Source organism: Trachurus trachurus, assembly GCF_905171665.1.
Source record: "Trachurus trachurus genome assembly, chromosome: 19".
Taxonomy (NCBI): Eukaryota; Metazoa; Chordata; class Actinopteri; order Carangiformes; family Carangidae; genus Trachurus; species Trachurus trachurus.
The window spans coordinates 11,766,864-11,780,104 of record NC_139913.1 but is presented as its reverse complement, the minus strand read 5'-3'; the positions used below and the strand labels follow the sequence as shown (position 1 = coordinate 11,780,104).

General features: G+C 42.3%; 1 protein-coding gene across 1 annotated transcript in view; it reads left to right on the top strand.

The window, feature by feature from the left end:
- The window catches only part of pgs1 (phosphatidylglycerophosphate synthase 1), a 36,895-nt gene that overhangs the window by 21,941 nt on the left and 1,713 nt on the right, over positions 1–13,241 (top strand). The window contains exons 7-10 of the mRNA XM_083993770.1: positions 1,750–2,000; positions 4,883–5,174; positions 6,403–6,551; positions 6,704–6,834. Coding sequence (XP_083849896.1) covers positions 1,750–2,000; positions 4,883–5,174; positions 6,403–6,551; positions 6,704–6,823 — 812 coding nt within the window. The 3' untranslated portion in view covers positions 6,824–6,834. The remainder of the gene's footprint in view (positions 1–1,749; positions 2,001–4,882; positions 5,175–6,402; positions 6,552–6,703; positions 6,835–13,241) is intronic.

Sequence of the window (13,241 nt, the reverse complement as noted above, 5' to 3'; positions counted from 1 at the left end):
AAAGCGGCCGGATAAGAAAACAAACTGAAAGTCTTTGCAGCTGATCAGGGTGTGTGTGTGTGTGTGTTTGTGTGTGTGTGTGTGTAGTGTCGTCAAATACGTGAAACTGTGATGATGTAAATTTAAAGAGGAACTCTGCTGCATTTTTAATTATTATTATTATTATTAATGAAGCAGCTTCAGGGTCCTGGTGCTGGTTAAATCAATGACCTGTAACTCTCTGCCTTCACCGAGCGTCTCCCACCTATGATTTTGTTCTAACCAATCAGAGGCAAGAGATGAGTTTGCACTAGAAACAGCGAACTCCTCCTCTCCCTCCTCCTCTTCCTTCTCCTCCTCTTCGTCCTCCTCCTCTCCTCTTCCTTCTCCTCCTTCATCTTCCTCCTCTTTCTTTTCTTCCACCCCTTCTCTTCCTCTTCCTCCTCCTCCTCCTCCTCCTCCTCCATCTTTCTCTTCTTCGTACTCCTCCTTTTCCTCCTCCTCTTATTCCTCTTCCTCCTTCTCTCCCTCCTTCTCCTCCACCTCCCTCTCCTTCTTTCTCCTCCTCTTCCTCCCCCTTCCTCCTCCTCGTCCTCCTCCTCCTCATCTCCCCCTCTCCCTTCTACCCCTCTCCCTCCACCTCCTCCTCTTCTTCTTCTCCCTCCTCATTCCTCCTTCTCCTCTTCCTCCTCCTCCTCTCCCCTCTCCTTCTCTTCCTCCTCTTCTTTCTTCCTCCTCCTCTTCCTCATCTCCCCCTCTCCCTCTTTCTCCTCCACCTCCTCCTCTTCTTCTTCTCCCCCCTCATTCCTCCTTCTCCTCTTCCTCCTCCTCCTCTCCCCTCTCCTTCTCTTCCTCCTCTTCTTTCTTCTCTTCCTCCTCCTCTTCCTCATCTCCCCCTCTCCCTCCTTCTCCTCCACCTCCTCCTCTTCTTCTTCTCCCTCCTCATTCCTCCTCCTCCTCTCCCCTCTCCTTCTCTTCCTCCTCTTCTTTCTTCTCTTCCTCCTCCTCTTCCTCATATCCCCCTCTCCCTCCTTCTCCTCCACCTCCTCCTCTTCTTCTTTTTCTTTCTTCTCCTTCCTCTTCATCCTCGTCTTTCCTCTCTCCCTCCTCCTCCTCCTCCTCTCCCTCCTTATCCTCTTCTTTCTTCTCCTCCTCTTCGTCCTCCTCCTCCTCTCCTCTTCCTTCTCCTCCTTCATCTTCCTCCTCCTCTTTCTTTTCTTCCTCCTCCACCTCCTCCTCTTCTTCTTTCTCCTCCTTCTCCTCCTCTTCTTCCCCCTCTCCCTCTCCCCCTCTCCCTCCTCTTCTTTCTTCTCCTCCGCCTCTCCCTTTCCCTCCTCATCCTCTCCCTCCTTATCCCTCCCCCCCTCCTCCCCCTCTCCCCTCCTCTGTCTCTCCACACATGTTTTCTGTCTCGGTCTATTGTCTCTGTCACCAGTCGACTGGAATGACAATAAGCTGATGGTTAAACTGATGACCGGGGATATTATGGGGTGTCCTGTTATACTGCTCTTTAGCCGAGGCTGTAAATCTGACTCACGTCTCTTAAGTGGCTGTAAACACACACACACACACACACACACACACACACACACACACACCTACACACACACACACACACACACACACACACTCACTCAGAGCCAGAGCACGGTGACCCAGAGACCAGTGTGACCTCCTCCTCCTCCTCCTCCTCCTCCTCCTCACTCCGTCTCTTTCCATCCGACTGGGATTCTCATGTGTATGTTTTCTTTGTATCTCCGCGGCAACCAGGCAACAGGCAGGACTTCTCGGCGGCGGCGCGGAAGAGGATCATGGAGGTCGTGAACACGGCGCACACGAGGCAGCGGCTGCTGAACCTCCACCGCTCCTCCTCCTCCTCCTCCTGCGAGGACTCGGAGGACGACGAGGGGATGACGACGAGCGAGGAGGCGGAGGCGGCGGCGGCGGGCGAAGACACCTGGGTGTTCCCTCTGGTCCAGATGAAACCTCTGGGCATCCAGGTGGACGAGCAGGTCACACAGGTGAGGCCGCAACACACCTGACTGCCCTCCTCTGATTGGTCGACTCGTATTCTGGGCCCAGTTGTTCAAAAGTTATGTAATTGGATTTTGGATAATCATTTTTTATGGTTTTAATCTGGATCAAAACATGTTAAAAACTTTTTCATTTTTTTATTTTAACATATATTTATTGATTTTTTGTGTTTATACAACAACATCCAACAATTTGAACATCCTAAACATATGGCAGTAATGCAAATAAAAATAATACTGTACTGAAAATGACCAAAATAAATGAATAATTAAATAAATGGAGAAAGCAAAAGAATTAAAACAGATAAATAGGATGGAAAACTTTGATCCAAAAAAAAATCAGGATTATTCTGATTCAGGAACAAAATGTGATTTAAAGGGATAGTTCACCCAAAATTCAAATTTCACTCATTATCTACTCACCCTCGTGTCGACTAAGGGCTGGGAGAAGTTTCAGAGTCCTCCGTGCCTTCTCTGAGTTACGGGGGGGTCCGTGCAGCAGTATTTGTCCATATAATGGTTGCGAATGGATACCACTTTTCTTCGTCCAAAAAGACACACCAAAAAACATCCAAATACCTCCATAGTGCTCGTCTGTAATGTCCCTCTTGTATTGAAGCCCCGACATGAGAAATTGTTCCAATAAAAATTAAATAAGTCTATATTTTAAGCTTGTTTGTAGCGGAAGCTCCCAGTGTCTCAGTTCACTGCTCTTCCTGTGTCAGTGCAAATCTCGTGTGATTTGCACTGACCGGCGGAACAATTTCTCATGTTGGGGCTTCAATACAAGAGGGACATTACAGACGAGCAGTATGGAGGTATTTGGATGTTTTTTGGTGTGTCTTTTTGGACGAAGAAAAGTGAGCACCATTCACAACCATTATATGGACAAATACTGCTGCGCGGACCCCCCCCGTAACTCAGAGAAGGAAATTTGAATTTTGGGTGAACTATCCCTTTAAATTGAATTCAAGCTGGTCAAATAAACAATGTTTATAATGCAGTGTGTACAGTATATACACTGCTTTATAAATATATAAAATATTCACAATGTATTTGACTAATGAACTGTATATTTGCCTTTTTATTATTTAAACATCAAGTCAAACTTTATCCGGTCTGCAACAAAAAACAGCACAGAAAACAACACATACACCAAATGATCAAAGTCTCATTTAACACTTGTTTGAACAACTGGGATAAAAGTAAGACAGTTTACATGAACCTGGATGATAAAACAAGGGATTTCAAAATCCGGATAATTTTGATCCAACTGGAGCTGAAACTGACCAAAAAAACCCCAAAAAACTAAACAAACAAAACACAATTAGCTGCTGAGGTCGTCATGAATATCTTGTGCTTGTTAAACGTGTTAGGAAAAGCAGACTCAGAGTGATGAATAAACCACAGATAAATATTTGAACATGAATTCAGAGTTTATTAGTCACATATTCTGGGAAGGAAGCGAATAACACGATCACCAGAGCTCTGTCACGTAATTTAATACCAGAGGGTGAAGTGTGGAGTCAGCGCTGTTTGTCTCAGCCGACGTTTTTCAGACATGGATGTTTTGACTGTTTTTTTTGTATTTACATTTTACTGCAGCTGTTTTGATCAAACTGATGATGATGATACTTACAGATGTTGTGTTGGTTTACTTTTTTATGAATTATTGTGTGTGTGTAGAAGGTCAGGTTCACATAAGACTTGTGTGCACAGTGGTCGTCGAGTTATCGTCACTATCGTACCGCAGAATTGAACATTGTTAGACTTTAAAGAGGAACTACTGTATGCAGGGTTTTTGCCTTTTATTAAATTTAAATTATGAATTAATTCAACAGTTTCAGAGTAACTGTGATGGTTAAATGACTTGTTACAGGGAGAACGGAGGCTCTACCAACCTTGTAAGATCAGAGCCTCCGACCCAGTGTCCCAGATCTTGTCTCGGCGGCACCACGGCACAAACAGATAAAACTACACAAATATAATAATAATAAACGTTATTTTTATAGGACCTTTCAAAACGCAGTTACTGTACAAAGTGCTTTACAGATCAAGTAAAAATAACACAGTCATCAAAAACATTAAGAAAAACATGCAACCAAAAACCTGATCTGCTTCACGGAGTGAGATAAAACAGTCAGGATAGAAGCATAAAACCATAATAATCAGCAGTACTGATAATAAAACAAATAGAATAAATGAAATAAAATAAAATAAAAACAATAAAGGTGTATACACGGTGTATAAAGATATATACACGTCTCTTCATTGTAAACAAAAGCACATGGCAAAGAGGAGGGTTAGCAACACAGCGAAAAAGCGACCAGACTTGCATAGTTCCCCTTTAAAAATCTAATTTCTTTCAATGTAATAATCTGAATTTTATTGGTTTTTAATGGGAATAAACTCCAGATTTTAAAACATGAAAAGCCAGAAATAATGACAATAAATGCTAAAGAAAAATAAAGCCTCAAATACCAAACTTCATGAGCACATACAGACCCTAAATTTATTGCAATTTACAGTTAATAAATAGTCTGAAAAACTGAGAATCTGGAGCAGAACCAGTGACTTTTAACGAGACGTCGAGTCCAGCTGAGTCGTCCCATGAAATTAAACTTAAATTAATTCAAACAAAAACATGAAATATAATATCCTGATGAGTTAAACATGTCATTATGTCGTTAAATTCATCATTATCGAGGCAAAATGTGACATCCTCGGTAATAAAACATCACCAACCGTGTCTCTGTCGTGGTGAAACCATAGCAACCAGCTGTGTTTCCCGCTCCGTCCCCGGCTGTAACCGGCTGTAACCGGCTGTAACTCGTCCGTCTTCGCTCCGTCTCTCTCTCCTGAACCTCCAGCGGCTGCTGACAGACGCCGGGCCCGACTCCACTGTGTTTCTAACATCAGGTTACTTCAACCTGACCCGGGCGTACATGCGGCTGGTGCTCGGGGCCGGCGCCAGCTACCGCATCCTCACCGCCTCGCCGGAGGTCAACGGGTTCTTCGGGGCCAAGGGCGTCGCCGGGGCGATCCCGGCCGCCTACATCCACATCGCCAGGCAGTTTTACAACCGGGTGTGCCAGCTGGGCCAGGAGCGGAGGGTCCACCTGCACGAGTACCACAGACCACAGTGGACCTTCCACGCCAAAGGTACCGGGGGGGGAGGGGGTCAGTTGAGCTGTCTTAAAGGGATAGTTCAACATTTTATCACTGTAACCCCTATAGTCATAGCAGTAGGTTCGTTACCTTTAATTATCGGTGTATGTTGTTTTGAGATCTGCGGGGCAGAGACGTGAGCTGCTTAGTGAACACAATGGAGGTGAACGGTACAGGTCCCCTGTCCCTCATCAAACTCATCAAATACACAATCCAACAGCTCTGGTGGACAAGTCGTGACCTGCACATTCACCACGCTATGAGATAATCATGTAACATTACGAGACAGAGTTGTTTTCGAGGCAAATTCAGCAGGAACTACATTACAGACACGGCTGCTGGACGGAGTGATTTCAAAAGCACACGTAGTTCAGAGTATTTGCTTCATGTGTCGTAATGTTCCATAATTACACATGATTATTTCATTTTATTTGAATGTGCAGGTCACAACTTGTAAGCAAATACTCTGAACTACTTGCACTTTTGAAATCATTCCACCGAGCAGCTGTGTCTGGGATGTAGTTCCGGCTATGAATTTGCCTCAAAAACAACTCGTAATGTTACATGATTATCTCGTAGCACAGTGAATGTGCAGGTCACAACTTGTCCACCAGAGCGTTTTGGAGTTGTTGGATTGTGTATTTGATGAGTTTGATGAGGGACAGGGGACCTGTACCATTCACCTCCATTGTTGTTCGCTGAGCAGCTCACGTCTCTGCCCCGCTGATCTCAAAACAACATGCACCGATAATTAAAGATGATGAACCTACTGCTATGACTGTAGGGATTATGGTGAGTTTGCCAAAATGTTGAACTATCCTTTTAAGAAATATAAATATATTGGCAGTCTGACTCTGAACCGGGTCGCACCGGTCCGGGTCGGTTGTGTTTGGCCTCGGTGAGAATAATAAAAACACATCACTCACACTGCTGCTCCTGCGGTGGCGGCGGTATGTAGCGTGAGAGAAGACGGCTTGTACAGTCATCGTGTCGTAGCCTCTGGACAAGGATGTACACTCACTCTCTCTCTCATACTTTGGGGTTTTGGATCGACGCTGGGGATTTCTGCATGTGCTTCCTCTTAGTTGTGGTTTTGGGCCGACAGAAATCCCGTCTGGAAGCTGCTCTCTGAAGCTCTGCCTCCTCCTCCTCCTCCTCCTCCTCCTCCTCCTCCTCCTCCTCCTCCTCCTCCTCCTCCTCCTCCTCCTCTTCTCCTCTGCAGGTCTGTGGTATTACCTCCAGGGGCAGGATCGGCCCTGCCTCACTCTAATTGGCTCCCCTAATTTCGGTTACCGCTCGGTTCACCGTGACCTGGAGGCCCAAATCGCCATAGTAACGGAGAACGAGGAGCTGCAGAGCCAGCTGCAGGAGGTCGGCACTTTATTTCTTTCTTTTTCTTTTCTTTTTTCCCCCCCTCTCTCTCACTTTAACCACAGTGAGAAGAAATGATGATGATGATGATGAATGGCTGAGCTAATGTTTTCTGAACGCACACCTGTATGTGTGTGTTTTTTAACTCTCAGGAGCAGGAGACGTTGTACCGGCGCTCCACTGAAGTGTCCAGCTCCACGTTCGAGCAGCCGGACCGCCACGTCAAGCTGTGGGTGAAACTGGTCACTCCCTTCATCAAAAACTTCTTCTGAGACGCCTTCAGGTGCAAACACACACACAGACATGAACACACTCATAAAAAACATGAAATAAACTGGAATCAGAGAGGTTTTCTGCACTAAACTGTGTTTTTTCAAAGTTTAAAGTTCAGGAATTACATTAAAAACAAAAACAAGACCAAGCGGTAAATTCACAGCAGAGCTTATCACAGTATAACGATGACAGGAAACAACACTGAGCTCCAATTCAAGGTGCCGGCATGTGTGTAAAAGCAAATAAAGACATAAAAATAAATGAATAAAAGTCACATACCATCACACAGCCCAACCCAGACGGCTTCTATGACTTCCTCCCTGTGTAGAAATGATAGAAAACTTCTCTATTTCTCACATTTTATCCTTAATCATTAAGATTTTCCAGACTTTTCAGGAACGACACATTTTCATAGTCCAGTCAGAGAAACCTGTAAAGAGGATTTCTGGTTGTAATAAGCAGCAGCAGTTTCCCAGGAGAGGGAAGCTTCACACTGTAAACATATGAAACCATATCCAGAGTTCACATCCAGACGTTTAACGAACACATCGGGGATATTCTGATCATATTCATTAACTATTATCTTCACATGATTAGAGTTACAGCACCAGCCGCCTCTGCAGCTCTGTGAAGCCCCGCCTCCTTTGAACTCATCGCTCTCTTTCTGGTGAACATATAGTGGAGGATTAAAGGGGAACTATGAAAGTCCGATCGCTTTTTCTCTTGTTTTGGTCACTTTTTTTTTCTCTCCGGAGCTCCCACCTACAGTTTCTAAGTGCATATTTTACACCACTGTCTTAAAAACTCACAGCTAACTCTCCTCCTCCCTTCTTACTCGGCCATTTGCAGTTGTTGTTCAACGAAGCCGACGAGGGGGCAATCAGTGGAGCGATGTCTGTTACCGAAGTGGGTAACGTTAACAAGAGATTAACAAGGATTATCGGGCGTGTTTGTGTCGTAGTGCCGTAAAGAAGTCCAGCGAGAAGAGATCTGGGAGATCTTGCAAGGTTGGTTTTCGGACAAGAGACGCTAGGTGGAAGGTAGAAAGCCTCCGTTCTCCCCATAACAAGTCATTTAACCATCACAGTTACTGCAAAGCTGTTTAATAAAGGTAAAAATGTAGCATAGTTCCTCTTTAAACAGCCAAACAAGAAATAAAGTGAACAAAAATGGTTTAAAAAAACACTCATTTCACAGAAAATGTTTCTAATAAATCCAGATTATGAGGTAAAACCAAGTATTCAGTGAGTGTTTGTGCTGCATCAAAGAGCTATCAATGTCATTTAATGTCACACAAACACGAGAGATATTAAAACCAGTTTCACGCGTGTCATACTCACAGTACAGTTTGTGCTCAGAGATGAATACACACGTCTGTTGTTGAGACTTCGCTGTGTCATCGTTACTTTGACGTCTGCAGGAGGTTGATTTACCAGATTCTCACATCTGGATATGACTCAGGTTTTATTTCAGATTTTTTTCTCTTTTTTTTCTCCTCCTCATTTTCCAGTGAATTAATGAAACATCAACAAAGGGTTTTATTTATAGAGTTAGAGTTCAAACACTTCTCCATCTCTTTAACCAGAATTACATTGCCCCATACTGTAGTTTTTGTGCAACACGCTTTTTTTTCAGAGTTGCACCACTCAGTCGATTATTGATCATTGATCTGATAACTGGAAACTGTGACAATCTTTTCCACACCGTTTTATAAATTAATTCCCTTCACAGTCATGTAAAATATTGGTAATTGATGTGAAACTTTGTCATAATTGTTATGTGAAGTCTTGATTAACGGGTTAAAAACACTGTGGATGTGACCTTTGATCTTTAGTCAGCAAACTCTGATCAGTTCCTCTTTTTTTTAAACAAATTTGAAGAAATTACAGAGACATCAAGAGTCAAAACTGCATTTTGTAAAGTCACTGTGACCTTTTGACCTTTTGTCCTAATGAATCCTTGTGAAGAATGTTTACAGTAACTGAGACACTATGTCCATTACAAATGGGACGTCCAAACCCTTTTAACAATAATGAGACACATTTCTCTTTTTTTTTTTTTTTTTTTTTTTACTGTTTACTATCGTTTTATTGACAAAATGATTCATTGATTACTTGAAAAATAGTGAGAAGAATGAACATTTGCAGCCCCACAACTTCACAGCACTGTCACCTGTCACACTTATTCTATTATATCCTAACATATAAAGTAACGTCAAACTTTTAGTGTAATAACAATTATATTTCTTAGAATTAATTTCCGATTAAATTTTGAAGTATATGTCAATACATATACCGGTACTGTATATGCCTCAAGTCAGGGTCATCATGTGTAAATAACTGTTCACTAGTTTTCCCTGAGAACAAGTTTACAGTTTATGTGACAAAAATAAACTTCTCATCTTTGAAACTTTCATTCAATAGATCAAGAAAATATATAAATATATGTAAGACAGTTAATCAGACTTATTATAATCAAATTACAGAGAGTTTTCCTTCAGAGGAGGTCGCTTCCATTGTTTTTATTCAGATTTGTTCTGTCAGTGTGTTTTGTTTTTTGTTGTGTTTTTTTTTTGCTTAGTGGACAAAATCCAGCCTTGAACATACTGTACTGTACAGAAACACGCACACACACACACACACACACACACACACACACACACACAGAGAAACACACACACACACAGAGTGAAACAGGCTGTGGCTTCTTAGAAATGTCTGCAGTCATTGTGGTTCAGTCCCAAATCACAGGCCCCGTCCTCGTCTTCCCAGCAGCCCCAAATCACCACAGTGGGAGCGGGGACGGCGTGTCGGCTGACTCACTGCTGTCAGGCTGAGAGAGTGAGTCAGCGCCGTGTTATGGTGATGATGATGATGATGATGATGATGATGATGAGGAGGATGATGATGGTGGTGGTGATGATGAACCGCCGTCGGTGTGGTCTGTGCTGCCTGTCAGGACTTGGTGAGGTGAAGTCAGAGGGTTCAACCTGAGCGGAGCAGATGAACTCTGAGAGGAATAGAAAGTATGTTTGAGTTTATGAAGATGAAGATCTGAGAGTCACGAGCGGCAGCTGTTTTTTTTTATTGTTTGTTTGTTTTAAAGTTTCTGAGAAGAGGAAGTGTCAGAGGACTGATGATGATGATGACGGTGGTGGTGGTAGTGATGGTAAATGGGTGGTGTCTTATCGTTACCTGGACGTAGAAAACAAAACAACAGCAGAGAGAGTGAGTGATGTGTTGCCAGGAGGGAAAAAGAGTTGTAAACAGATCTCCTTTCACAAAAATGCACACGGGCGTGAGAGAGAGAGAGAGAGAGAGAGAGAGAGAGAGAGAGAGAGAGAGAGAGAGAGAGAGAGAGAGAGAGAGAGAGAGAGAGAGAGAGAGAGAGAGAGAGAGAGAGAGAGAGAGAGAGAGAGAGAGAGAGAGAGAGAGAGAGAGAGAGAGAGAGAGAGAGAGAGAGAGAGAGAGAGAGAGAGAGAGAGCGCACAAGCACGTTCAGACCTATTGTTGGAAAAAAATGTTGAAAAGACGTGTGGAAGTCGTCCTGTTACTGGCAGAGTGACGCAAACCACCAGGGGAGGGAGGGAGGGAGGGAGGGGGAGGACGGGTGTGTGTGTGTGTGTGTGTGTGTGTGTGTGTGTGTGTGGCTGTGTGTGGCTGCACAGTGACCTCGTGCAAAAGGGTCACGTCGACCTCCTTAAATATTTATTTAATAGAAACTTGTCACTGGTGATCCTTTCAAAATAAAAGCCACGGAAACAAATAAACAAAGCACAACAAAGTTTATATATATAAAAAAGAAAAAAAGAAGTGTTTATTTATTTATCTATTTATTTATTTATTTATTCATGGCTCCGGGCTCCGGGGGCGAGCAGGTGGAACGAGGATGTGTGACTTGTTTTTGGCCGACGCGATGAGCAGTTTCCTTTTTCTTACCTGCTAATTGATTGATTGTGCCATCGTTCAGGAAACGCTCCCTCCCTCCGCCTCGCCTCATCACTTCTCTGACAGTTTGTTGTCTTTTCTGTGACTTTTACCGAAAGTGATGATGATGATGATGATGATGATGATGATGATGATGATGATGTTGTTGCGCCGTACGTCCACTCCCATGTGACACTTAAAAACCAGGTGCAACACCACTGACTGTAAAATCTCCAACAGAGTTTAAAGGTGAAACTTTGACCATTTTAGAGTTTTAACTTTGATGAAACTTCGACTTTATTCCTTTTAAATTTGTTTTTTGTTTTTTGTTTTGTTTTTATCACAATTATATCAACATCATGAAATAAAGCTGCTAATATTCATGTAATACACTGTAAACTTCAACATCTGTGATCTAGATCAAATTAATTATAATGGTAACAAGTGATTATTACAAGAAGAAAGAATGCTGCATAACTTAACATTGCAAAACACAATATTACATCACATAATATTAAAAAAACATAATATTTTAACATAACAGCATCTCATCATTAATCTAAATAGCAAATAAAGGTGCATCAATCAGTGATTTAACTCTGGACTCTTTGTAATAATTTAACTATTGAACTGTGGTGAATTGTTCATGTATTCATCCACGGCAGTAAATAGTTCCCTAACAAACACAATGTTTGAGTGACATGGGATAAAAGCTGAAGCTCGGAGCCGTTTGGAGGAAACAAAAGACGACTTGTTCTCGAAAAAGCTTCGTCCTGTAACCAACAGGTTTAATCAGGTTCGAGGCCACAGACACTAAAAGAAACAACAGACGACAGCTCTGCTCTTTTATTTTTCTTTTTTCTTTTTTAATGAGACTTATTGGGAATAAGAAAAAAAAATGTTTTAATGATCAGTTCCAGCAGTTCGTCCATATTTTTCTCATTAAGATGATTTATGAGTGAAAGTCTGGTGTAAACAGAGAAACACAGAAGTTTTTAATCTTCACCACGAAACATTAGACACATTTTTTATTTCCTTTAACATATTGTATCGTTTTATATTCACGACATCTCCCTCTCTCTTCAGGCTTAACTCAAACTGTCACATTGACATTTGACTTTATAATGAAGAAAACATGCTCCTCAGATTAGTTTTTATTTGTTTTCCCCAAATTTTAAGTTAAAACTAATACATTTAATTTAAAACACAGGGAGTTTCATACATATTTTTATACATTATTGCTCTGCGTCCTTCTAAATGTAATTATAAAAGTTAATTTCAGGATGACAGGAGGTGATTGATTAGAAATACATTTGACATTTGACATCTCTGTTGATTTAAACCATTACATATTAATAATAGAAATAAACGTAACTTTTTATTTGTGCATTATTCCATATTTCACAGCTCTGATTTGTTAAAATTTTCTATTTCAGGATCATTTTTCCTCTTTTCTTTTGTTTTGTATTTTCCCAGCTCAGTCCCATTGATGTAAAACAGGCGGTGGTGTGTTCGGTGACCTCTCCCCCTCCCCGTTGTCTGTCAGGCAACTTTGTTCACACTCACTCTCGCTCTGTATCCGTCTCTCTCCGCATTGTGATCTGTGTACATTACTGCTTATCTCTTTCTTTTTTCCTGACAGAGGAAAAAACAAAACACGGCGGAGCTCCAACAATAGCCGCTGTGCCGGTTAAAAGGATAAAAAAGTCCTTATCGGCAGCGCAGGCCAGCTATTGTTAGAAACTAGTGACAACAGGTTGGAGCCTCTCCAAACTGTGTGTGAGTGTGTGTGTGTGTGGGGGGGGGGGGGGGGGGGGGGGGGGGGGGGGGGGGGGGGGGGGGGGGGTCAGCAGGGTTAACGCTCAACAGGCTGGTCCTGATTGTCATGGAACTGACTGCCCTCTAGTGGCGACGCTCTGATTTCCCACTGTGATGTCTGGTCCCTGAACTACAGTCATTGACAAAAGTCTTGTCTCTTGTCCATATTGTAGGAAGAACAAATAATAACTTGACTTAGTAGTAGTCGATCAATTGGAATTAGAAATGTCTCATATGAAAGGAAAAGCCCTCTAGAATATTTTTTATTTTACCAAAGTGAAGTTTCATATCATTCATTGAGGAGTTTTATCATTTAATTAGGACAGAAAGGTCAGATTTTGTCTTGTTGCATACAGAAATAATGTCGAAATTATTCATATACTTTATTTTGACTACACAAACTTGCTACAATAACATCAAGTCATGCATTGTAAAAAATAAAAAAATGAATATCGTGTATGACCTCCATGAGCTTGGAGGAAACATCCATACGGTTTGGCAATGACTCAAATATCTTATTGATAAAGTTATCTGGAATGGCAAAGAAAGGACTCCCAGAGTTCATCAAGAGTTTTTGGTTTCGTCTTCCAAGCCAGACAGACATGCTCAATAGTGTTCATGTCTGGTGACTGGGCTGGCCAATCCTGAAGCACCTTGACCTTCTTCGCCTTCA